Below are 23,698 nucleotides of genomic sequence, written 5' to 3'. Positions count from 1 at the left end.
GCACTGGTAGCACTAAGCCCTGTTCATGTTGGGACAGGGAGCCGGAGCACTGAGCTCTCTGTATCTCTCCTCCTGGGGCTGTTTTCTTCTTTCACCCCATGTTCTCCCTCTTTCCGTCCCACTCCTCTCACTCTCTCTCATAGGTCTCAGACACACCAAGCCATTGCATCCCTTGGCCTTGTACCTGCAAGGCATTAAACCATGCTGGTCCTGATGAGGGTAGGAAGTTTCTGGATTATTCCAGAGTCATCCATGATGGGAGACTGCATTTGCCTTGGATACAGGTGGTACTGGCTCCTGCTGGAGATGGGTCTTGCTAATGGTCTGACTGGGTGCAGTATTACTTTCAAAGAGCCAAATTCCCTGCTGGCATAAGCAGCAAAAGGATGGACCACTACGTGTCAACTCCAGTTGTAACTATTGCTTGGATGGAGCCATAGATTTAACTTGTGCTCCTTCAGCCATGCCGGCTACACACTATCTCTCCTGGCCTGGTTTCTAAGCCCCTGTTCCTCTCCTGACTGATGGCTCCCACTCCCTCACTGCCCCTGGACTCCCTTCCCTTCCCAGCCGTGCTGCATCTCACCTTTCTTGAAGGCCCTGTTCACCTCCAGCAGGCTGCGGAAGGTCAAGTATGAGAGATGCGGCCTCCCCCATTGTCCTTCCTCCTCAAAGTCCTCCTCCAGCTTGACCCAATGGCCAGCCTCCATCCAGCACAGCTCTTTGTTTCTGTCCATGACTAGTTCTTGCAACTCCACATATGCCTGGGAGAAAAGAGGATGGGATACAGCCATTAGGAAACAGGACTAGGTTCCCTGTGGTGGGCTGCCAAAGCAGTGGCAATAGGTTCTAGTGTAGTGGTGCCTGCCTGAGATTTTGGAGAGCCTGAAACAACCATTTGGGGTGGGGGTAGGGAGGTGCTGCTCTCTATCTTCCAGTAAGGAGCTGAGTCTCTGCCAATCTGAGAAGCCACTCAAAGGATCCCATGCATGTGTCCAACAAGTGAACACACATTCTGGGAGCTCTTCAGGCAGGGCTCAGGTGTCCCATTCCCCTTGCTGAACTCAGTCCCCTTTTGGGAGGCTTTACCTAGACCTACACATGTTACCACTCCCCATGGCCTGGCCTGCCCTTCAGAAAGGAGGCTGGAAAGGAATGAATTGAAAGAGGGGTAGCTCAGGGTGCTGGAGGCTGTGGTTGTCATGGAAGGCAGTCACAGAATAGCCTCAGGAACCTCTCCCCATCTTACCTAGGTACCAATGTGTCCCACACCCTCCTTTCCTGCCTAGCCTGTCTGGGTGGTTACCTTCCCTGGAGCAGCTCTCCTGTGCATCAGCTAGAATGAGCAACACACATGGCTGCCAGCACTGTTGAGCACTGCAGCCTGGTGCAGATCTGGGATCCCCCAAGCATCTGCTCCCTCTCCTCCCCATGTGGAAGCAGGAGCAAGATCAAACCCAGAAGGGGAAGAAACTTTTCAGGGGCCCAGGAAGAAGTCAAGCACTGAATTCCCAGGGATCCCACTGAGGCTGTGAGTGCCCAACTAGAAATCACCCTAAAATCTTCAGGTTGAGCAACTGGATCCAGGGGATGCAATTACTGAAGAGATCTGTCCCTCTTCCTGCCCAGGAGACCCAAGAGCCCCAAGCAGCAGCAAGGCCTCAATATATCAGCATGGGCAGGAGAAGCTACCCCCACATGCCAATAGATAGCAACTCATGCAGTGTGGGGCCCATTCCCTATCTACGTGCTATGAAGCACACAGAGCTCACTGCCCACCTGAGCTGAGCCACCCAAGCCCCCTGAGTTAATGTACCAAGGTGATTGATATCCCTGTGCCCCTAAAAACAGGCCCTCCCCACTGAATTCACAGCAAACCAATGTGCAGGGCTGACACCCCTAGGAACACAACTAACAGGGAGTCATGTTAATCCAGCGTGTCCAGAGACTTGCTTACTCAGCAGGCAGCCTGTACATGCCCCAACTTCCTCTCAAACCAGAAATGAGGGAGGAGATTCCATCACTTGATCTGATCCTTTCTGGGATAGAAATGATGAGAAGGCAATAGCCTGCCATCCAGATTGGCTTAGACAAGTGACACATGGCAATTCAGTCATGGGTGTAAAAGGGCAAATGGGTGAGGCTGTGGTGGAGATTCTGAATGACATGGCAAAATTAAGGGGATAAAAGCCAAGACCACAGTATGCATGTGTTGCTCAGGCCTTGCTGCCAATGTCGCAGGTATTTGAGGCCTAGACTAGATTCATCCAGCTGTTAGACCTGGCAGCAAAGGTGCAAGAGGGTCATATTATACAAGAACCTTCCCAACTTCCGGGAATTTTTTCTCAGCTCATCCAGCTAGCAGCATGCTGGCACTGTGCACTGGTGACTGGGGTTGCCCTCCCAGTATGCTGGAAAATTTGGCCTTTATTTAGGCAGCTAACTGGGAGCTGAGCATGTTGGAAGTCCAGCACTTCTGGGACAGTGGTGGCTGGAGCAAGGGACAGCCAATCTTCTATCTAGATTTAGCTCATCTTCAGGTTTTGAATTACAGAGGAGCCTGGAGGGCCTAAGCCCCCTTATAAGAGATGAGAGCCCCCCATAAGAGATGGGAACCCCCCATAGGCCTGTCAACACGCCTTCCGCTCCCCCTACAATAGTCCAGAGCCCATGCGCCACCGCACACAGCCCCCAGCCCATCTCGTGCCTCTCTAAGCAGCCCAGGAGGTGGTGATGGCAGCTCCTTCTGGCTGCCACTGCCGCTGACCCCAGCCACTATCCAGTGTGCTGGTGGGGACCTGTGTGCATAGCCCTGACCCCAAGCAATTTTTTTTTGCAGACCCCCACAAGAGTTGAAGTGTAATTTGAATCCTGCCCATCTTACAAAGTGTGTGGGTGGTTGGGGGGAGAGAAGAGAGCACTCTTTAGCCATAGAAACTGTCTTTGGGAGCCCTGCTAAGGGCCTATCCACAGTGAGGTCGGGTGGCAAGCCAGTCCCAAAGAGTTAATTAGGCCTCAAGGGAATAAAGATTTAGATTTAAAATCAATTGCCACTGAAGAGGAACACACTTCATTCAAAAGCTTGTCTAAGCCTTTACCATGCAGTTGGTCCAATAAAAGTTGTCACCCACAACAATCCTTGCCACTGGATGCTGCTTCACCTTGGGTAAGGGAGAGCTAACACTCCTTGGGTGAAGCAAAGATGAAGATCAGGTGCTTATTTCCATCTGAGTGTCAGAAGCAGATCTGACCAGACCAGAAGGAAAGCTCTGAGCTGGGGGAGGGGTTCCCCACAGCTGTGCACCATCTCCCCTTTCTGCCCCTCTCCCTCTGGTCTGGCACAAACTCTCTCAACCAGATCATGAACTAATATAAATCAAGGGAACCCCACAGGTGTCTATGGGGCTGCCCCCACATGCACTGAATGGGAATCAGATCCTGTCCTTAGCCCCCCATTTTCAGTTAGTATGTGAGTGTGTTGTGGGGTCAGGCTCAGACAGCATCTCACAAAAGTGAAAGGAATGCATTGCTGCATGTCTTGCTGGTCTGTTCCCTGCATCTGAGCATCAGCATTGCTGCATTTGTTCCTCTGAGTCCCTAAGACCCTGTTGATTTCTCTTCTCCTTAATGGAAGAATTTGAAGTAGTGGTTTCAATAGTGGTTTCACTGGATGAGAAGGAGATGCTTTAAGAGGCTGCTGGGTATGGACTGACTCTATGATTCCCTCTGGTTTTCAGGCTCTCCAGCTGACTGATCCAGCCTGGACTGCCCTTAGTTATGGCCTGGAGCCTGCTGTCCTGGCAGGAGAGCTGAGCACACTCGATACTAGCCAGGACCCTTCTAGAGCTTGGACATGGATCAGAACCACTGGGCTTTGCCAAACTGGCCCAGAGATTAAAGGAAAAACTGGAGAGAGAAGGGAGTGAATTGCACCCCAACTCCCCCCTCCTTCAAGTGGTAATATTAGACAAGCCTGGACTTGAACCCACTGCAGACTGAGCATAGTGCCCCATCACCTGGACCCATGGGTGGATCTAGGATTTTGTAAATGGAGGTGCAAATGATGCGCTGCATCATCACATATAGCATGACACATTTTGTCTCCAGTTAAAGAAAAACTACAGGCTTTAATAACAAGCTACGGGCCTAGTGCTATATGTTCAGTTTAGGATCAAAACAAAAACAAATGTAACTTTATGGAAAAGTTCACTGATTTGCTAGTTTATATATTAAGTTTAAAAAGCACAACTTGCTAGGCAAACATGTTCAAAATAGAATCATAGAATCACAGAAAATTAGGGTTGGAAAGGACCTCAGAAGGTCATTTAGTCTAACCCTGCAAATAGTCAAAAGATATTGTTTCATTAGTATTGCAGTCATTATAGTTAAATATAAATGTTTTATTCAATTTGATAAAACAAATTCTAGCCTCCTTGAAAATCTTAACAGTGCCTCCAGTACTTCGCTGTCAGTCATTTCTACACCTGAATTAAGGTATTTGCTTAAATTAAAAACAGTTTGTAGAGCTGTGAAATGGAAGAGAGAAATTACTAGGAATGGCTAACAGGCAGGCAAATTGTAGAAGAAAGGATACTTTGAATAGTAGAACATTGGGTCCCTATACACATGCTCTGAAGCATTATACTTAGAACAATTAATTAAGTCTGCTCCGTGTTCTAATTAGAATGCTCTAGCATCATTGCAGCATTATATGCATAAGGCCCCCAAAATGGCTGTCATTGAATTAATTTTAATTAAAGTGTCCTGTGGCCATTTTTAAATGTGCAGGGGCTTTAATACACATGATACTATGGCATTTTAATTACAGCAGCTCTCTGGAAACCACCCTAATTTAAATGCCTCCCCCACCCCGAGCATATGTATAGGCACCTATTAAGTCCATTAACAAGGAAGGGGGGTCATTAACACCTATGGAATGAAGAGAGATTAGCAGGGACCAGGTAAATCATAATGAGCCTTGAAATCAATTGACTCCTTCAGTGCTGCCTGACTAGAAATGCTACTGCCCTTACCAGGTAGTTGGCTTTAAAGTTTGGGTAGAGTAGGAATCAAAGGGAGGTGCAACTGCACAACTGCACCCTCCCCCTGGATCTGCCCCTGCCAACACCCACCGAGCAAACAGACCAGCTCAGGCAGCCAGCCAGTTGGGGACACAGTGCATGGTACCAGTTAGAGGGAGCTATGCCCTCTTCTAGTTGGCTAGCTGCAGCTCCAGGCACACCACGGCAGTTCAGACCAGTCTGAAAGTGCCTCAATAACTGGAATGGAGCCACCTCAGCTGTACAAGACAAGGGACTCATATGGTCAATGACAGGCTGAGTGACAGCTGGAAAAGCAGCTTCTCCATAACAGCTCTGGGTGTGTTTATAAATCAAACAAGCCCTCCTACCAAGAACACCTTGATGCTCTGCTTGTCCCCAGGCAGAGATCACCGTCGTTCTCACAACCACCCCACCATTCCCAATGACATCTTAAAATATAGCCCAGGGGTCAGACCTGGAGAGAAGGAACACCATTCCCTTGGTGTCAGCATAAGAGGAGGGCTTAAACCCCAGCCTGAGGGTCTGGAGGGGGCCATGACCCAGCATTTTAAGCAGCGTCTCTCCACCAGCTTTCGGCATGGCTGGGCACTTACCTCATGGGTCTTCTGGCTGGAGGTGATCAGGCGGCTGCCCTTGTTGCTCTCTGATGGTTGCTGGTCCCCATCTAAGGAGGAACCTGTGTGTAAACAAGTTGCCCATCAGTCAAGCCCTGAACCTCTTGTCAGCACCGGTGAAGCTTCAGGGGCCCAGCCATGCCCAGCCCATCTCCACTCCATGGGGCTGGCACAATACTAGAGCCACAGGGGGGCAGGTTACATCCCCTGCCCTCTGCTTCTCCTGTGAAGGGCTGATGCACTCTGGGCCTCTGGGTTACAGCCTGGTCTATGCTGAGGTTCTGGGAGGAAAGAGGTACAGACAGCTCCTTCCAGCATGGAGCAGAGGGTCTCAGGGGCTCAGCGGCTTTGGAGAAGGGGCAGCACTTTCCAGAACAGAGAGGATTCCCTGGAGGGAAAAGGATGTTTTAATGGCCACCTCTGAAGCCCTCTGTCTTTTCTGTGTCTCTCCCCATAGACGATACGAACTCTCTTATCTGGCTTCTCCTGACCCCACAGTCCCTGCCCCCAGCCCCACTTTGCGTAGCAGCTGGCACCAACTGCTGTCTGCCAGAAGGGATGACTGGTGTCTCCAGCACTGGAGCAGACTCGCATCATTTCTCAAGTGTTCCTGACTTTGGAGATGGTCTCCAGGTACCGTAGGGAGGGGCTTTTACCCACCTGCACCTTCAGAGACACTGGCAGCTCCCAGTGACAGGCTGGGGTTGTGCCACACTATGCTGGCCTCAGTGCTTCCTTCTGCTGAGTGCGTGGGATGGTGCTGCCACTTTTTCACTGGGGTTGGGCCAGGAAAACACTAGATCTAGTTGGAAGACCAGTAGGTCTTTTTGTCACAGCAGCCAGACACCTGGAACCCTTTGGTGCTGACCCACCTATGATGTATGTCCAGGAAAAGCTCCCCCAACACACACATGAAGGGGCTAGACCCAGGATTTGGCAAAGGGGATGTGGGAGCATCCATCCACACTACAGGGGTGGCTGCACACCCACTCCCAGCCTGCTCCCAACCCACCCACTGGTGTGGGCAGACCACACCATGGGAACCTCTGGGGACTTTTCAAAGTCTCTGAAGTACATAAGAATACCCCCAACCCTCCCTCCATGTTCAAAGACATGTGCCCTCCCCTCCTTTCACCTCCTCCCCACTCCCCTCCCCTGCCTGCCACTGCTGCTTTCCCCACTCTCCCAGGGGCAGGGGAAGCTTCAACACCACTCCTGCCTGCTCCAGCCAGGCTGTGCAGGGATTGAACTTAGCTGGGAACAGCTAAGTTAGCAGCAGTGGTGGGTGGGAGTGCTGGTTCCCCAACACTGCCCAGTCCCTGGGGAGCAGGTGTGGGGAGGGGAAACCCCCACCCATTCCTGCTGATGAGCCCAGCCCCTGTGCAGCCTAGCTGGAGTGGACAGAAACAGCTTTAAAGCTTCTTCTGCCTCTGGGACAGCAGGGAAAGCAGGCAGCAGGTAGGCGAGGAGGGGAGGGGACATGCCTTTAAGCATGGAGGGGAAGTCTTATATGCTTTCAGACTTTTAAAAAGCCCCCAGAGGTTCCCACATCCCATGGTCCAGATTGAAAGGCGGGGGGTACAGCCATGCCACTGCACCCCCTCTGGATCCACCCCTACATACACGTCCCCTGCTCCCCAGCGCTCTAACTTGCTGCTCGGGAGATGTGACCACAACCTGCACAGACAAAGTATAACCACAGTATAACCACAACCTGCACAGACAAAGGGATGGGAATGGCCCAGCAGGATATAACTTATCCCCTCCAGCTAGCTCACTTCCATATGTCCCATGCAATAGGACACTCTACCACTCCCTTTGGCAGATAGTCTCAGGACCCTAGGAGTGCCTTCTCAGCCAGAGCCTCCCAGGCCCACATTTCCCTCAGGTCAGTTCCATCCCCTGTAAGATCCCTGTGATGCTGCTCCTCCCTCCATACCTCTCTGCCATCCCTGACTGTATGGAGACCATTCCCACCTGCCCCTTAGGCACAGTCTGGTCACAGCTGACGTGAAGCAAGGCCTTGCAGACAGACTAGTCAATCCCACCTACCTGACAGCTCAGAGCACCCAGTGCCAATGTCCAGGTGGTGAGCAAGGACAGGCTTCTAGCACTTCCATTCTATAAACCCCCACCCACCTCTCACTCAGCTGGACCGCCTGGCCGCTCCGCCCCCAAATTCCTGCCCCAAGTGGATCTTATGTTCATAGTAAATTGAAAAGCACTTTGATTTGCTGACAGTAAACACAGGCCCCTCCTGACCATGGGACCAGCCCGCAGGCATGGATTGGAGTGGTTCATTCTCAGACGGAGCTGACCATTTTGGGGAGATGTATAGGGCTGGGCCCTGCTGATAGAGATATGGGTCCCATAGTTACCCCCCATGTTTCCACTCTGGTCAAGAGCCATGTTCCCTTTCAACATCCCTTCTCCCAGCAACCAGTAGGGGATGCTGCAGAGCCAGGCCCCTGCCCTGCACACATGGCAGCTGAGCCGTGTGGTTTTCAGTGAAAATACCTGAGCTCAGGTCTTGGCTTGGACCCCCATGTGGAGTAAATCCCATGCACTAGTCCAGCCCTGCAGGACAGCTGCTGAAGCATGCTGGATGGAGCTACATCCTACCCATGCTCAACCTTTATCTCCGCCTCCCCCACGGATAGATGCTGTCCTCATAGGGGCAGGGATGTGGATGATGCTCTAAACTGGAAGGAAGCTCATGACTCCCAGGTCCCCCCACACATGCCATGGTGGGTTCACACCGGCGCACATCATCTCCAGCCCAGGGGCAGAAGGGTGAAGGGTGAGATCTAACAACTATATGAGGACTCAGGATAAAGCCTTGCTTGTATGGCGCCATGTAGGGGTAGCTTTGCTGCTGTACCAGCAGGGACACCAGCAGTGCCCCAGCTGCTTTTTGTGGTGCCCGCAGTGTGTGTGGCATTCCAGAGCCCTGGCACAGCAATGCTGTGGCTCTGAGGATGAATGTCCCAGGGTCACACCCAGCTTAGAGTGCACACACTTTCCCTGAGAAACAGACACACATTGCCTGGACTCTCACATCACCATGCACTCACTCAGAATGAGCCAGAACACACACACACACACACACACACACACACACCACAGAGGCACACCCTCACCCAGCTCACACTGTTACACTCCTCCAGGCTTCCAAATTCAGGGCAGACCCAAGCAGGTCTCCACACACGGAGCCAATCAGTGCACAGTGACCCACAATCAATCGTATGCATTGTTGCTCTTAACAATGCTCACATAAACTGAGAAACCAGTCACCCCTAGAGCCGCCTTCTGCCAGCTGCTGACAGTAACAGGTCAGCCCCAAGTGGCTTCTGTCTTCACTCCAAACAAATGCTTTATTTAGCATCAATAACCAGGCAGTTATGCTGAAATGAGCAGCAATATCCTGCAGGGTCATTGCCTTGCCAACATCAATACACAGGTCATGACGTCAGTCTCTGGAGGCACTTGAATGCTCTGCAAGACCAGCTCAAAGGGTGGAGGGGGGTGGGGGTGCTGGGAAGCTTGGAAAACCCTGCCCCAAGGAATAGTGCCCATGGGTGAGGAGAGTGCCAGGCTGAGCATATTGGTACCACATGTGCCCCTTCCAAGACCAAAATGCCTGCTGATTGTCAATGGCAGGTTGGGCCATTGAGTCCTCTCTTCCCCCACAAGCTCTTCACTTCTTTGGAAAGACAGGGGAAGGATTAGGGAGTCCACAGGTGAAACTGGTTGAAGCTGCCTTTGTCTTGAGAGATGCATTCACGGCACAAAGGCTGGCATCAGGCCTGGACTTTCCCAGCATTTGTGGGAAACTCTAACCTGGGCTCATGCTCTGGCCTGTCTCAGTGTGAGGAGAGTTGTGGAGAAAGGGGGCAGCAACGAAGTTCAGATCTGGATCTAGATCTACTTCCCAATGTTCCCCACATCCTCTCTGCATAGCAAGAACAATAGATCAAACCCCAGGTCACTGTGACAGGCTCTGGCCCATAGTTAGATCTACACTGATCTCACCTCTCACCCCACCAGGCCTTTCCAGAGCAGTTCCCACCCATCCCCTGCCCTATTGGGTCACTCACTCTGCCTATTGCCATCACGCCTCTGATATTCCCCTGCCTTGTCCAGGGGTCCCAACTCCATTCTCCTCCTCTTATTCAGGTCATAAGCTGTTTTGCGACCAGGAAAGTACTGGCTGAAAGACACACACCATGGGAAGATGTAGTTAGCACCCACCATGTCAGTAGGGCAGCTCAGGGTCAGGCCAGTGGGGGCTGAGAGCTCTGGTCAGGGGTGGGGGGAATGGCAATGTGCTCATAATATGACTGTTCCTTGCTCCCAGAACGAGGCCCAGGGTGGGAACACCCAGGGTGGCAACTTTGCAGGTGCACGGTTGGTGAGGTAGAGGGACATCTTCCCTGGCTTTGGCTCTTCCACAGAGAACCCTCCACTGCCAGGCTTAGCAAGGGGGCCAAGGGCTGAATGGTCTGCAGAGCCTGAGCTCTGGGGGCCACCTCAGTGGTGCTGCACAGAGGCTACCCAGAGGAGCTGGTCTTAGTCCAGGCCTGTGTGAGTGACAAGGCTTGCTGACTGAATGACAGGGGTCAGTTCAGGACCTGCATCCTTAGGTTCACAATTTGGTCCCTTGTCCCTACCACTAATAGCAAGTGAAGAGAAGCAGCTTCTCCCCAGGCAACTGGGACTCACCGGAAGCGATTCCACACCCTCCTCTTGCCAGGGCGTGAGCTGCTGTCCTGCAAACCCACTTGGCCTCTGTCTCCTACATAAAACAGGCTGCAGCATTAATCTGAGACCACCCCACACAGTGAACACAGCCCCCAGACAGAAGCCTACCCATACTCTGAGGCAGGTCCAGGCCATGTCTCTAGACTGACGGCAGACCCTCTCCCAGGCCCTGCTGGCACTGCTACCCTGCCCCCATGCTGAGCTGCACGCACATCTAATCAACCTCAAGGCATCACAGCCCCCACCCAAACTGCTCTGTGCTGGTGAATAACAAGATGCTCTGGTGCTGACTTCCTTGTGGACAAGCAGGTGCCCGCTCTGGAATTTGACCACTGTTTGCATTTCGGCTGGTTCCAAATGGTGCCAGTGCAGGAAAATGTGGGAGATGAATGCATGCACACTCACACGTCTTCTCCCACAGGGGTCCACTCAGTGAAATAGGGCATAGCACAGTGGCCATCCAGTGAGCAGGCCCAGGGTGGATCTGCCACCTGAGTTCAGGTGAAATGGGATGGGGCGGGGGCTTGGAGGGTTTGCTTTTCTGAATCCAACCATGTGTGCGAGTCCCAAGCATTAGCACTGCTTTGCCCTTCCCCCACGATATCCCCAAAGCCCTGCCCATACCCACATTCTCCCCAAGCCCAGAGGTGACACATATACTGTGCCTTTATCACACACACACACACACACACACACACACACACACACACACACACACACACACACACACACACCCCCCTCAGGCCCAAACATACACATAAACAGCCTTCTCCATACCCAGGCTGCTACATACCCAGACACATACATACATGCACTCTATATATGCCTGTCTCACACACCCAGAAAAATAGGCACCAGCCCACACCCATTTGTGCAACACACAGGCACACACACACACACTCAAGGGAACTTTCACAGCCCTGGTATGAGGCCACATGAGTCAGGGCTGGGGCAAGGTGAAGATTGTGCTCCTCACTGCATGATTTAGGCATGTCCCTAGCTCAGTGATTGACTTCAGGAGGGTTTGTCCTGATTTTGGGGCTTCCAGATTCAAGGGGCTTCCTCTGGGGTTCAGCATCCAGGACAATGGTGAAGGGGGAGGACTCGGCTCTATCCTTGGAAAAGGCCCAGGCTGCAGAGAGCCTGTGTTTTGCAGCTGCTGCTAATGTGCGCTAGCTGCTTGTGCTCTGAGCTCCACAGATCCTTGTTCCAGTCCCCACTGTATTGACCACACTTTCCCCCTTGTGCACTTGCTGTGCCTAGTCCCTGATTTCTCCCTTTCCTGACATCTTCAGAATGGCAGGCTTTTTACAGTGTCGGACATCTGCACGCACCTTAAAATGTAGCCCAGGGAGCAGAGCACCAAACTAGCTGCCTAAATAGGCCTCTGCTGTAAGTTGGTCTCTGACAATGACTTGCTTGGTAACCTTGGGCACATCACTCCACTGTTCTCCTTCTGTCCATAAAGAGCTACTTTACTTTCTTGCTTCTCTCAGGAGAGTGCTGAGGGTTGATCATGCTTGATGCTGGGCATGTCACATCTTTTCTCCTTGCTTCTCCTTCTCTTCCCTCTCTTTGTGTTGTTTGCTCAGACTTCCTAACTGTATGTACAGCACCTAGTGCAGGGATACCTTGAATGAACCCTTTTGATGCATGGAGATGAAAAGAGCTATGGAAAAGGGCATATGGCCCTCAGTATAGGACGCTCAAAATGGGTGCTGCATAAGCCACCAGAAGATGGCAATGTTGAAACCAGACAAATACACTACCTTTAACATTGTTATGACTCAGGGGTGTCAATAATACCGCCTGCAAAGAAAGCCATGCCCCTAGAGGAGTTAGGAGTTTGGGGGTGGGGTCAGTAGGCATGAGGATCACCACTAAAATCCAGGGTCTAGAGCCCTGCTGGCGATGTGGGTGGGCAACAGGGATCAAGTAACACCTACATTGGCCCCTGCAACTCCTTCACACTGCTCACCCTGTCACCACTCAGCTCCAGTATAACTCTTATTGGTTTCATGCATGGCATGGAGATAAATTCCATTGGGCTCCAGAGCAGACAGTTGTTCAGCTTGTCCAGGGTTGCTGCATGTGCCTAACCAGCACATGGCAGGGTGCAGGGATTACCTTGCTTGCTTGAGCAAACAGCTGCCCCAGAATAAGCTGTGATGCACACACTGGTGCAACTTGTAGCTTTACCAGAATAATTCTACATCAGCTCAGAGTAGGTAAAACTGGTGCAGGGCTGTATATCATCTTTGTTATCCTGGTGTAAAGGCTGATTACACCAGAATAAACATGTCATGTGCCCAGACCCTTTGCTGATACTTGGCTTTGGCTATATGTGTAAATGTGGGGAAGCCGGCACTGAGCACTATCACTGCCTAGCACCATGGCTGCTTCTGGGACACTCCCCCATCACGGCCTGGCACACACGGGATGATCCCAAGGAAGTAGCTGGAGAGATGGGGAAGCTCGGGACTGCCCAATTATCATTGAGTGGGCACCACTGAGATTAAAGCCACAAAGCATTAGACCTCGCTTATCAGCATTGCTTTCAGAGTTATTTAGCTTCTGAGATTATAGCACATTAAAAAGCACATAAACACTGCTTAAATGAGTAAACAGGACTGCATGAATTGCACCCCTGTGCCAAAAGAACATCACAGATATTTATAGGCCAAAGAAACTGTTGAGAGATGAGTCAAGTTATTTGAGCAAAGCCTAGGGCATTGATTCCTTGGAACTGGCCTGGACATACCTGCTGAAACAATATTATCCATTAAAAAGCAATCCATGTGCCTCAGGCTTCTTTCTCTTTAGCTTGTCACAGCACCTATACCTTAGTGGTGGAGTTTTAATCATTCAAATGCTCTGCCCTTCTTACTTCACCTTTGGACCTCAACTTGTTTTAGAGGTGTTAAGGGATTAAATCATGTGAGGTTCCAAAGGATCTTTATCCTTGCCTGGGGAATGCAGCTACCTTTGAGGGAGAGGGGGGAACTGAGCAGCTGTTTAATTCTGCACAACATTTTAGGACAGGAAGTGACACAACCTCCTGAGTTCAATGGAAACAGCAATATGAAATGTAGACCAGGGATTGTAACCACCCAACCAACACAGGGCTACAAGCCTCCTGCTCTTCACATTACTGCTTATGGTTTGTATGTGAGAAGAAAGCACCTTGGGCTACTGGACAGGGTGCTGAACTGGGATTCTGGGGACATCCGTGATCACAAAGGGACAGGAGTCTCTGCCCTAGCAGCTTACTGGACTATTTGCTCAAAAGAGATTCAGACCCCATCTACTGCAGAAACGTCTCCTGCAGGCCCCATCCAGGGCATCACCCAGCCTGACCCTGCACAAAGACACACCCTGCACAGAGTTCACTGCTGCTCAGAAATCCAGAAAGGCTCATCATTCCAGGCACATACAAGATCCACATTCCCCCAGTCCCATACCTGAGTATCCCTAAGGGGCCAACTGCCTTGTGTGCCACTGAAGCAGTGGAGTGCCACTTCTACTTTACTTCATAGATTGATTTGTCCAAGGTCACCCAATAAACTCATGGCTATTCTGGGGACTGAATTCAGCCTCCTCAGTCCCAATGCAGTGCCCTGTCCTCTAGCCCATGGCATCCCTCTTTCCCCCACTCACACCACCCTCATCTACCATGACATTCCTCTGGCATGATCCATCATTCGCCACTGCATTTCTTGCTCCTCTGTGAATGCCTTCATTGCAGTGGGTTATTTCTGCCACCCTATCCCATCACATCCAGCTGGGCATTTCCTGTGCAGATGCATACATGGGGTATTATCTCCAGCTCATCTGGAAGAACTTTGCACAGGCAGAGCTAAACTACTGCTGTGGGTGTAGCTTTGGGTGTATTGCTGTGGGTGTAGCCCTTTATTCTGCATTATTTGCACGTATCCTGTCTGGATATCCTATGCACAGAGGGATCTTGTTGCACATCCAGAACACGGGTATACCAGTGTTTACCATAGCACCTGGGCAGAGTCCCAGGAGCCCAGGGTTTTCCTGCCCTAGAAGGTCCCTCCAGCCTGGCATCCAGGCTCCAGCAGTGGACAGGAAGTCATGAGAACCCTTCCTAATGTGCCTGATGAATGGCAGAACATAGAGGACCCAGACAGCGTGTCCTGCCCTCTCCATGCCCTACTACAAGCCTCAGTGGGGAAGCTCCTATCCTACTCCCCCTCCCCCCGGCCCCCACCCAGACACCGCCCCCCCCATTAACCCTTAATGAGCCTAATGCATAGGTCTACTCACTGTCTTGTTCGCCCAGTGAAACATCTGATAGATTCTGCTCAGGATCTTCATAGTTCTCCAAGCCCAGAGTCTCCTTCATCATAGCTTCATAGTCCCCCTAAGGAGAGACAGGAGAGCACCCTTCAGAGTTACACCTCCCTGTTGTGCAGTGTGGCTTGGGCAGATCATCCCAGTGACTAGTCCTACAGCAGAGCTTGGAGTCTGGTCTCCCCAGCTCTTCTGGGTATAGAGATGTGCCCATGAGCCAACCCATGGAGAGGGAGCCAGCAGGCTATGAATGTTGCTTTTGATAGGGACACCAGCATAGGATAGGGAAGGTATCTGTACAGTGATTCCCCTGGTGGGACTGCTACAGAGGGTAAGTTGATGCCCACCAGGTTAAATCTCTGTGGGCAACTGCAGCACACTGTGAAGTGGGGTGTCTACAGAGTGAGTTCCTATGGGCAGCTGTAGCACACTATGAAGTGGGATGCCTGTACAGCGTTCGCTAATGATGGGTAACTGTAGCACCCTATATAGTGTCATGTCTCCACAGTAGCGCTCTATGGAAGTGGAATATCTGTACAGTATTCCCTAGTGACAGGCGATTGTCACAGTGTAAAGCATGGTGTCTGCACAGTGATCCTTGAAGGAGAGCCAGGCAGCAACATCCTGGCTGAGTCGAGCAGGAACCAGGCTTGGCTGGTGGCCCCTACCTTATCTGGAGTGTCCATGGTTGGTTGGCTCTTGGTCACTCTTTCTGTGACTCTCACTCTCCAGCTGTCAGCCCGCAGGCAACATAACCCAATCGGCCAAAAGCTCTGGAAAGGCAAAGAGAGGAGAACCATGTTAGGCATCCAAGAGCAGGCTAGGAACGACCTGGCCCACACCAGGATTCCTGTGCCCATCCAAAAGCAGGGGGCTAACACGGTGCAACCTGCCCCCACCCTGAGACACAGAAACATCCTGCCTCCCATTGCCAAAATACAGCAGAGCCTTGCTTCCACCCTAAGACCTAACAGTGCCCAGACCTCACCTCAAGACACAGCTGCCCCAGGATCTACATGCCCCTGCACAGGACCCCAAGGTATGGGCAAGGTAGTGGAGTACAAGCCTTGTCTGTAGGCTCAGGGCTGGTTTGGACAGGGCATGTGCTTGCATCATTCAGCTCCTGGCCTAGTGGCAAGCTCCTGGTTGACTTTGGGTAAGCTCCCATCACCTGGTACTACCCAATGCTTCACAGCCAGCACAGCTAGCACTTTGGGACATGGGGTGTGCCTCTGCCTGCTGGGGACATGGGGACTTCATTGCTTCTTTCTCTACCTTGTTGAGTTGGGCTGGGAGCTTTGGAATGGGAACAGTCTCCCATCCCATGTATGTTCAGGTCTTGCCATAGTGAGTAGATCTTAGCCAAAGCCTTACACACTATTCTAGCACTCCTCATTCATCAGGGCTGGCAGTGGGTGCTCCAGGACCTGCTCCAGCTCCCTGGTGACATCTGTCCCTTGCTGCCAGCTCCCACACACGTGCAGATGGTGTTTTGGATTGTGAGAGAAGATTTGAGGGTTTTCTGGTATTTCCATCCAAGCTTCCTAGGCCACTGGAAATGATGCCTTTTGAATGCAGCCAGGAATGCATTTCAGGGGGTGTCATAAGTTCCCCCTCCTCACATGTGCACATTCTTGGATACTCTTGCTGAACACAGGCCCCATGTAGGAGCTGGAGGGCGTCATGTTCTCACCAGTGCTGGAGAGTTCCCTATGCAAAGAACAATGTCTCAGGTACTAACGGAGATGCTGAGGCACAGGAGTGATTCACTGGGGACACCACAGTAGGTCCTAAGCTTGCTTGAGAAACCCATCTTGGGGCTAGGGACAGGCCAAAGGGCACTGAGGTAGCTAGGTTGAGCCTGCTTTGAACTGGTCTCTGAAATGCACTGTATCTACAGTCACACATAGTTTCATAGTTTCTAGGGTCGGAAGGGACCTGAGCAGATCATCTAGTCCGACCCCCTGCCATGGCAGGAAAGAATACTGGGGTCAAATGACCCCAGCAAAATGTTCATCTAACCTCCTCTTAAACACCCCCAGGGTAGGAGCCTGCACCACTTCTCTTGGAAGTTGGTTCCAGACCCTAGCCGCCCTGACCGTGAAGTAGCGCCTCCTGATATCTAACCTAAACCTACCCTCTGCCAGCTTCTGACCGTTATTCCTGGTCACTCCTGGCGGTGCCTGGGGAAACAGTGACTCCCCCAATGCCTGCTGGTCCCCCCGACTAGTTTATAACAGGCCACAAGATCCCCCCTCAGCCTTCTCTTTTGGAGGCTGAACAGGTTCAGGTCCCGCAGCCTCTCCTCGTAGGGCCTGCCCTGCTGTCCCCTGATCATGTGAGTGGCCCTCCTCTGGACCCTCTCCATGCTGTCGACATCCCTCTTGAAGTGTGGTGCCCAGAAGTGGACGCAATACTCCAGCTGCGGCCTGACCAGTGCCACATACAGGGGGAGGATCACCTCTTTGGACCTGCTCGAGATGCATCTGTGGATGCATGACAAGGTGTGGTTGGCCTTCCTGACTGCATCCCCACACTGCCGGCCCATGTTCATCTTGGAGCCAATGATGACCCCCAGATCCCTTTCCGCCTCCGTGCTGACAAGAGGGGAGTTCCCTAACCTGTAGGTATGGTGCCGGTTGTTCCTCCCCAGGTCCATCACCTTGCACTTGTCTGTGCTGAATCCCATCCTATTCTCGTCCGCCCACCCTTGTAACCTGTCTAGGTCTGATTGTAGCCTGTTGCATCCTTCCAATGTGCCCACGTCCCCCCACATCTTAGTGTCATCAGCAAATCTGAACAGGGTGCTTTTTACCCCCTCATCCAAGTCACTGATGAAGATGTTGAACAGTTCGGGCCCGAGGACCGAGCCCTGGGGGACCCCACTGCCCACGTCCTTCCAGGTTGAGAAGGACCCATCCACTACCACCCTCTGGGTGCAGCCCTCCAGCCAGTTGGTGACCCATTTGACTGTGTGGGTGTCTACACCACAGCCCCCCAGTTTCTTAATGAGAACGGGGTGAGAGACAGTGTCAAAAGCCTTCCGGAAGTCCAGGAAGACTATGTCCACTGCTACCCCTGCATCTAATGATCTGGTGATCTGATCGTAAAAGGCCACCAGGTTGGTCTGACAGGACCTGCCACTGATGAACCCATGTTGGTTGCCCCTAAGCATGCAGTCCCCTGCTGGCCCCTCCTGGATGTGTGCCAGCATAATTTTCTCAAACAGCTTGCCTAGGATCGAGGTAAAACTAACTGGCCTATAGTTTCCCGGGTCCTCATTCCTGCCTTTTTTGAAGATGGGGACCATGTTGGCCCTCTTCCAGTCCTCTGGCACCACACCAGAGCACCACGAGTGCTCGTAAAGTTGTGCCAGGGGACTTGCAATGACCTCGGCCAGTTCCTTTAGAACTCTAGGGTGGAGGTCATCCGGGCCGGCCGACTTGAATACATCCAACCCCTCCAGAAGCTCCCTAACTAAATCCTCGCTAACCCGTGGCCCAGGTGTGCCTCCCCTGGGGCCTGAGGGGGGCCCAGCAGGGAGGTGGCTGTTCTGGTCCCTACTTAGGAAGACGGAGGCAAAGAAATCGTTAAACATGTTAGTTTTGCCATCTGGTGTGACGACCAAGTTTCCCATGGCGTCCTGCAAGGGCCCCACATTACCCGGGACCTTCTTTTTACCTCCTACGTATTTAAAAAAGGACGTCTTATTTTCCTTAATCTGGGAAGCTGCCTCTGCACAGAGACGCTGATGAAAGGAGTAGTATACAGTGGGACATTCCCTAGAGGAGACACTGTGGCATAGCTATTCTGGATTAGTTCCCCACGCGGACACATTCATTCTGGAATAAGACTGCCTCCATGAGAGGGTTACCTAAGAGAGATGTTTACTTCAAGTTTGCACTTTCCCTAATTGGGGAATATCTGGCCCAAGCAGACAAGCCTTCAACTTGAGGTGGAGTCTGAGCCCAACTTACTGGCCAACTCCTGGTGGATGTGCTGATGTCAATTTAAACCTGGGTTATTCTGGCTTACATCTGGAAGGCAAACACTTTACAGTCTCTTGGAGACTTATCTAATTCCTGGAGGGTTGTAAACCCTATCTGTGAGGCATGGTCATGGCTGTAAGGGCAGAAGGAGCCCATGAATAGCCCTTAAAGCAATGGGTGCCCTGGGGCACAGATGGGCCAGGGGCGTCCCCTTAATGCTTAAGGGGCAGGACTGGGACCAGTGGGGTCTGAGAGGGAGCTGATGGCTGGAGGATGGATGAGGGCTCACTCTGGGACCCTAGGGCAGCCTTCCTTTTTTCAAATCAACTAAGTACATCAAGGTATGGCAGGTGAGAGAAGAGGGAGGGTGCACAGGGAGTCTGAGTAGAGCAGGAGCCACATAGCCACCAGGGGGTGTTATGGCTGTCCCTGTGGGGCTTGAACATGCTACAGTTACTTAATTTAAATATTTTTAAAGTGATTTACTTAAATCTGGGGCAACATTTATGAGTTGGTGAGGTGTTAGGGTCCAGCCCATGCCAGCACAGGCAATCTGGGTACCTTGAATAGTGTTTGCATTCAAATACAGACCCTTCATTCCCTCTCAGATCTTTACGTAAGAGAGAGAAAAGACAGGGCAGGGGGTCCAAACTTCTCTTGAAGTGCTGGGGCCCATCAATTCAAACCCCAAACTAGTAGCAAGCCTTAAGACTTGTCTCTTTAATGGGTTGACCTGGAACCCTAGATCCAGGGTATGCACAGCTCCCTCAAACTACAAGACTTCACAGCCTAAATCCACCTCTGATTTTGCATCTGGGCACACAGTGATTCCAGCTCAGGTGGTTTACAAAGTCTTAGCCAGCTGGTGGGTTCCCAGGCAGCAGTATTCAGTGCTGGCCTGTTTCTAAGCATTGTCTAGGGTGTCTGTTACTCTGAAAAAGCAAAATGACTTTGGAGCTGAGTGTTGGTTTCCTGCAAAATGGCAGCTGGACTAAAGGTAGTGTACTAGGTTTCCTGTCTAAAGGCAGCTGCATCTGGTTTGAGGAACAAGCATTAGGGTTGCACATACTATGCAACACCCTGCTGGTGACCAGGGATTGTACTTCAGACCTTCAGCACCAAACCCACAACCCTTCATGTCCACAGCTAAAAGGAAAGCTGCCTCAGGGCAGTCTGTGATAGTAACTGAAGTTGGTCACTAGAGGGCAACACCCACATGCAAAGCCCTTACCCTCTACCTGCCCACAGTCCCTAGAGTGGGTCTGGGACAGGAACAGATCTCAGAAGTCCTGGCTCCCCACCAAGACTCCTGCCTTCCTTGCCAGATGAGTCTAGGCCATCTGCAAGGCTATCAGGGCTTGGTCCTGGGGCCTTTGCACCAGGAATGGCTTAAGGAACTGGGCTGTCACAGTGAATTGGTGCTGTGTGTTACTAGCTTATAAGACTCCTGGCTTGCTCCTACCTCTCCAGCCACCAAGCAATATAGGGGGCATGATGTGGTGGCGATCCTGTCCTGAGGCCTTGCTTGGCTTCCAGCCCTGAGTTTTCAGTGCCTTCCTGGCACTGTGAAGCAACCTGCCACAGACGTCAGGGCCTTCTTGAGCCCCTGCACAGCTGTGTCTTGTCCTGGAAGCCCTGATTGCGAGGGTAAAAGATGGTTCTGGGTCCACATTTGGTCTTCCATGTGCTGGTTTTGTCTACCAGCCAGTAGGGAGGAATTGTTTAGGGTGGGCATAAGGGTGTAGGAGATGTCCCTGTCACAGGGTGATGCAGACAACTGGCAAACTCACTGCTGTCTCACAGGGGATGGGGAATATCCAGGGCAGAGACACTGGTGGAAATGCAGTGGAGACCTGTCCGTTCTGTGGGAGTGTAGGAGGGGAGCAGTGGGGTAAAGGGGGTTTCTGGGTCTTGATCTGATAACACTGGCTGCACCAGGAGAGATACAATGTGTTCCCTGGTAGCTGCCCAGCTCATAGGAGCTCACGCTGTGGTATGGAGTCTGCCCTTGGCAGACCCTGCAGGAGCACCATGCCCAGGAAACCAATGTCGTATGGCTCAAGTATTCAGGCTGGGAACTTCAGGGGGATGCAAGGAGTGATGCTCATTTGGTGGCACTTTGCCAGTTATGCCAGCAAGGAGTGATGCTCATTTGGTGGCACTTTGCCAGTTATGCCAGCCTGAGTCTGTTTGGTGCAAGGAGGTGCTGAGTCCTGGGGGGAGAGACATGGACCCTGGACTCAGGAGTTGTCACTGCTCTGTTTCTGACTCTCTCACCCCATATCCCCTTTGCTGGGTATAAGATTCTCCTCTCCTTTCCCACACCCTTTTATGTGGCAGGGCCGTGCCTTGTAGAACAGCTGTCACGCTCCATCCCACAGCTAGCTGCATTTCCATGGTGAGCAGAGCAAGCCCCATTCGCAAGGTGCTTTGAAGCAGAAGGCATCCAATAGAAGAGAACCATTAGGCACAGCTGAGATCCAGTGCTTGCTGCACATTTACCTGGGGTTAGCTGCTCAGCAGGGAGAGGTGGGGCTGGTATTGCATCAGCTGTGTTCTGCTCCCAGCTGATAATACAGGGCCTGATCCCCCTGAGCTATCAACCCCCACTTGCAACTCCCTGCTGGGAGAAAGCATGTACCCTAGGTCACTGCATATGCCTCTGTTAGCCCTGTGGGGGCTCAGCTTGGGAACCCCAAAGGACAGGCAGTGCAAGAGATTGTAGCTGGGTCTAGCTGAGCAGGGATAGACACCCAGGGGCTCTGCAAGGAAAGAGCAGAGGGTGCAATAGGAGAGAGAAGAGCAAGGGAGGGGGGAGTTTGGGGTGGGGGCTGCCTCTATTCCTCAGGAACATTGAGATTCTGGGATTGAGTGACAAGTGGCTGTCAATCATCTCCTCTCCAAATCCCTGCTCTCCCCCTCCCCTCACTGGGCACCTTTAAGGAACTCAAGGTGTCACTGTGGACAGCAGTGACTACAATATAGGGTCCATATCGTGCCTCCACAATAGAGCAGTGAGACAGTGTACAGGATCTCTGCCCTTTCCTGCCACACTACAGAGCAGTGACCCACAGTATAGAATTGCATACCCCATGTTGCAGTATAAAGCAGTGACCCACAACATGGAGTCTATACTCCCCTATGCCACACTATAGCAGTGAGCCACTATAAAGCATCTATACTCCCCAATGCTGCCTTATATAGCTGTGAGCCACACTATAGTACCTATACACCCCTATGCCACAGTATTTAGCAATGTGAGCAACATTACAGAATCCATACCCCTTTCTGCCATAATATATAACACAGTGTCCTCCAGACCAGAGTCTATGCCCCCTCTGTGCCATGACATGCTGCAGTATACAGTTTATCAGCCTCTGCCATCCTGGCAGCCCTCAAGCAATAGTTGTTGAACAATAAATGAGATACATCAAGACTGACCCTTTCCCTCCTCCCCAGGCCTGCACAGGGCTGAATAGGCTGCCATATAACCAGATGTCCATTCCTTGTACAAGGAGCAATTCAGCGCTTGCCCCAGATCCAAGTATCAAAGCCACAGCCATGTGTTGATGCTCCCATGTGACCCAGCTCTACTCATCTCGGAGCTGAGGCTGGAGGTCAGGAGCTTGCCACTTTGCCTGCTACACTAGCTTCTACCTTTAAAGGGAGACAGCAGCAACAGAGATGCTGGGTTCCCCCTTTCTGCTGCTATAGGCTCCAGGGCCCATCCTGGAGCCTGCCACTCCAGAGGGAAACCAGCATGCCCATCAACTAGCAGTGATCCTGGCACATGTCCATCCAGCCTACCAGCAGGGCAGCTTAGTCTGCTCCTTTGGCTCACATCTCTTCTATTTTTCCATGAGAATAATGGGGCTCCCAATAGCCCCATTCACACATGCTTGTGGGATCAGCCCACCATACTCTGCACATACTACAGAGCAGATGCTGGCTCTGGCTACCCAGGCATAGCTTCCACATCTCCAGGGATGTAGAGAGCCAGTCCACTCAAATGCTGGTGCCCAAGTGACACACTCAGAGAGCACAAGATGCAGAGAAGCCTGTGTGCATCTGAATGCCAGCTCTGTTGGAAGCCAGCTGGGATCAGGGTGGGCTCAAGGCTGCCTCATCCCTGGCATGGTGGGCACCTCCTTAGTGGTACCCATGCCAAATGGCACCACTGTGCCTCAAACCATCAGCCTTCCAGGACATGTGGATATAATGTGTTCATGTCCCTCCCCCCCCAACCCCCAAGTGAATGCATCCCTCTTGCCCCACTCCCATCTCTCCTTTCGATCACCTTCCCCAGCCAGCAGCCCCTGACAGATGACAGAAGTAGCAGACTGACCTGGTACCAGGGGAGGTTCTGAGAAGGCTCTGGGGCCTCCTGGCTGGCTGCCCTGCCTGGAGCCCTCCGCTCAGCTGTGCTGGCCTGCTGCTGCACTGAGGGTAGACAGACCTGGGAGCTACTCAGGGCAGCTTCAAAGCCCTGAGTCACGCTCACCTCCCTAATCTCCTTGCCCCACCAGCTTGGTGCTTCTCTCCTGCCCCATTTAGATTCACCCCAGCCAAGGCCCAGTAAACAGGCTATCTGGGGAGACCATCTTGCAGAAGGCAAGCTCCCCCTCCCTGCCACGGTCTCTCCTTTGCACCTTCCCTAACCCTCTGCCCTTGGCTCCTGCAGGCTCCTGTGCCAGCTGCTTCACCAGTTTTTGCCAATTTGACTTGATGCCCTTTTTTTTCTCTCAAGCATGACTGTCCCAGCCTACGGCATCTCATTTATAAATCACTGGGGATTCTCGCTGGGGAAAGCCCTGAGGGCTGGGAACCCTCTCTGAATTTTGTTCATTAAAAAAAAACCTGTGCTTCTCACAAGGGTTTGCCTCTGGTTGGTGGCATGCAATGCTTTCCACAGAATCCTAGAACAGCATGGCTGGGAGGGACCTCTGGAGGTCAT

General features: G+C 52.0%; 1 protein-coding gene across 2 annotated transcripts in view; it reads right to left on the bottom strand.

The window, feature by feature from the left end:
• SLC4A1 (solute carrier family 4 member 1 (Diego blood group)) overlaps window positions 1–23,246 on the bottom strand; it is a 43,427-nt gene extending 20,181 nt beyond the window's left edge. The window contains exons 1-7 of one of the 2 annotated variants that reach the window (XM_090044199.1): window positions 23,090–23,246; window positions 15,424–15,528; window positions 14,729–14,825; window positions 10,400–10,472; window positions 9,775–9,887; window positions 5,657–5,739; window positions 587–764 (exon numbers count right to left, since the gene is read on the bottom strand). In XM_090044199.1, the coding sequence (XP_089900325.1) occupies window positions 587–764; window positions 5,657–5,739; window positions 9,775–9,887; window positions 10,400–10,472; window positions 14,729–14,825; window positions 15,424–15,441 (562 nt within the window). In that variant the 5' untranslated portion in view covers window positions 15,442–15,528; window positions 23,090–23,246. The remainder of the gene's footprint in view (window positions 1–586; window positions 765–5,656; window positions 5,740–9,774; window positions 9,888–10,399; window positions 10,473–14,728; window positions 14,826–15,423; window positions 15,529–23,089) is intronic. The other variant, XM_090044198.1, reaches the window with a different exon arrangement.
• Window positions 23,247–23,698: the final 452 nt, after the last annotated feature.

Source organism: Crocodylus siamensis, chromosome 4, assembly GCF_052110815.1.
Source record: "Crocodylus siamensis isolate JL-2025a chromosome 4, ASM5211081v1, whole genome shotgun sequence".
Lineage (NCBI taxonomy): Eukaryota > Metazoa > Chordata > Crocodylia > Crocodylidae > Crocodylus > Crocodylus siamensis.
This window is presented reverse-complemented; position numbering and strand designations above follow the sequence as displayed.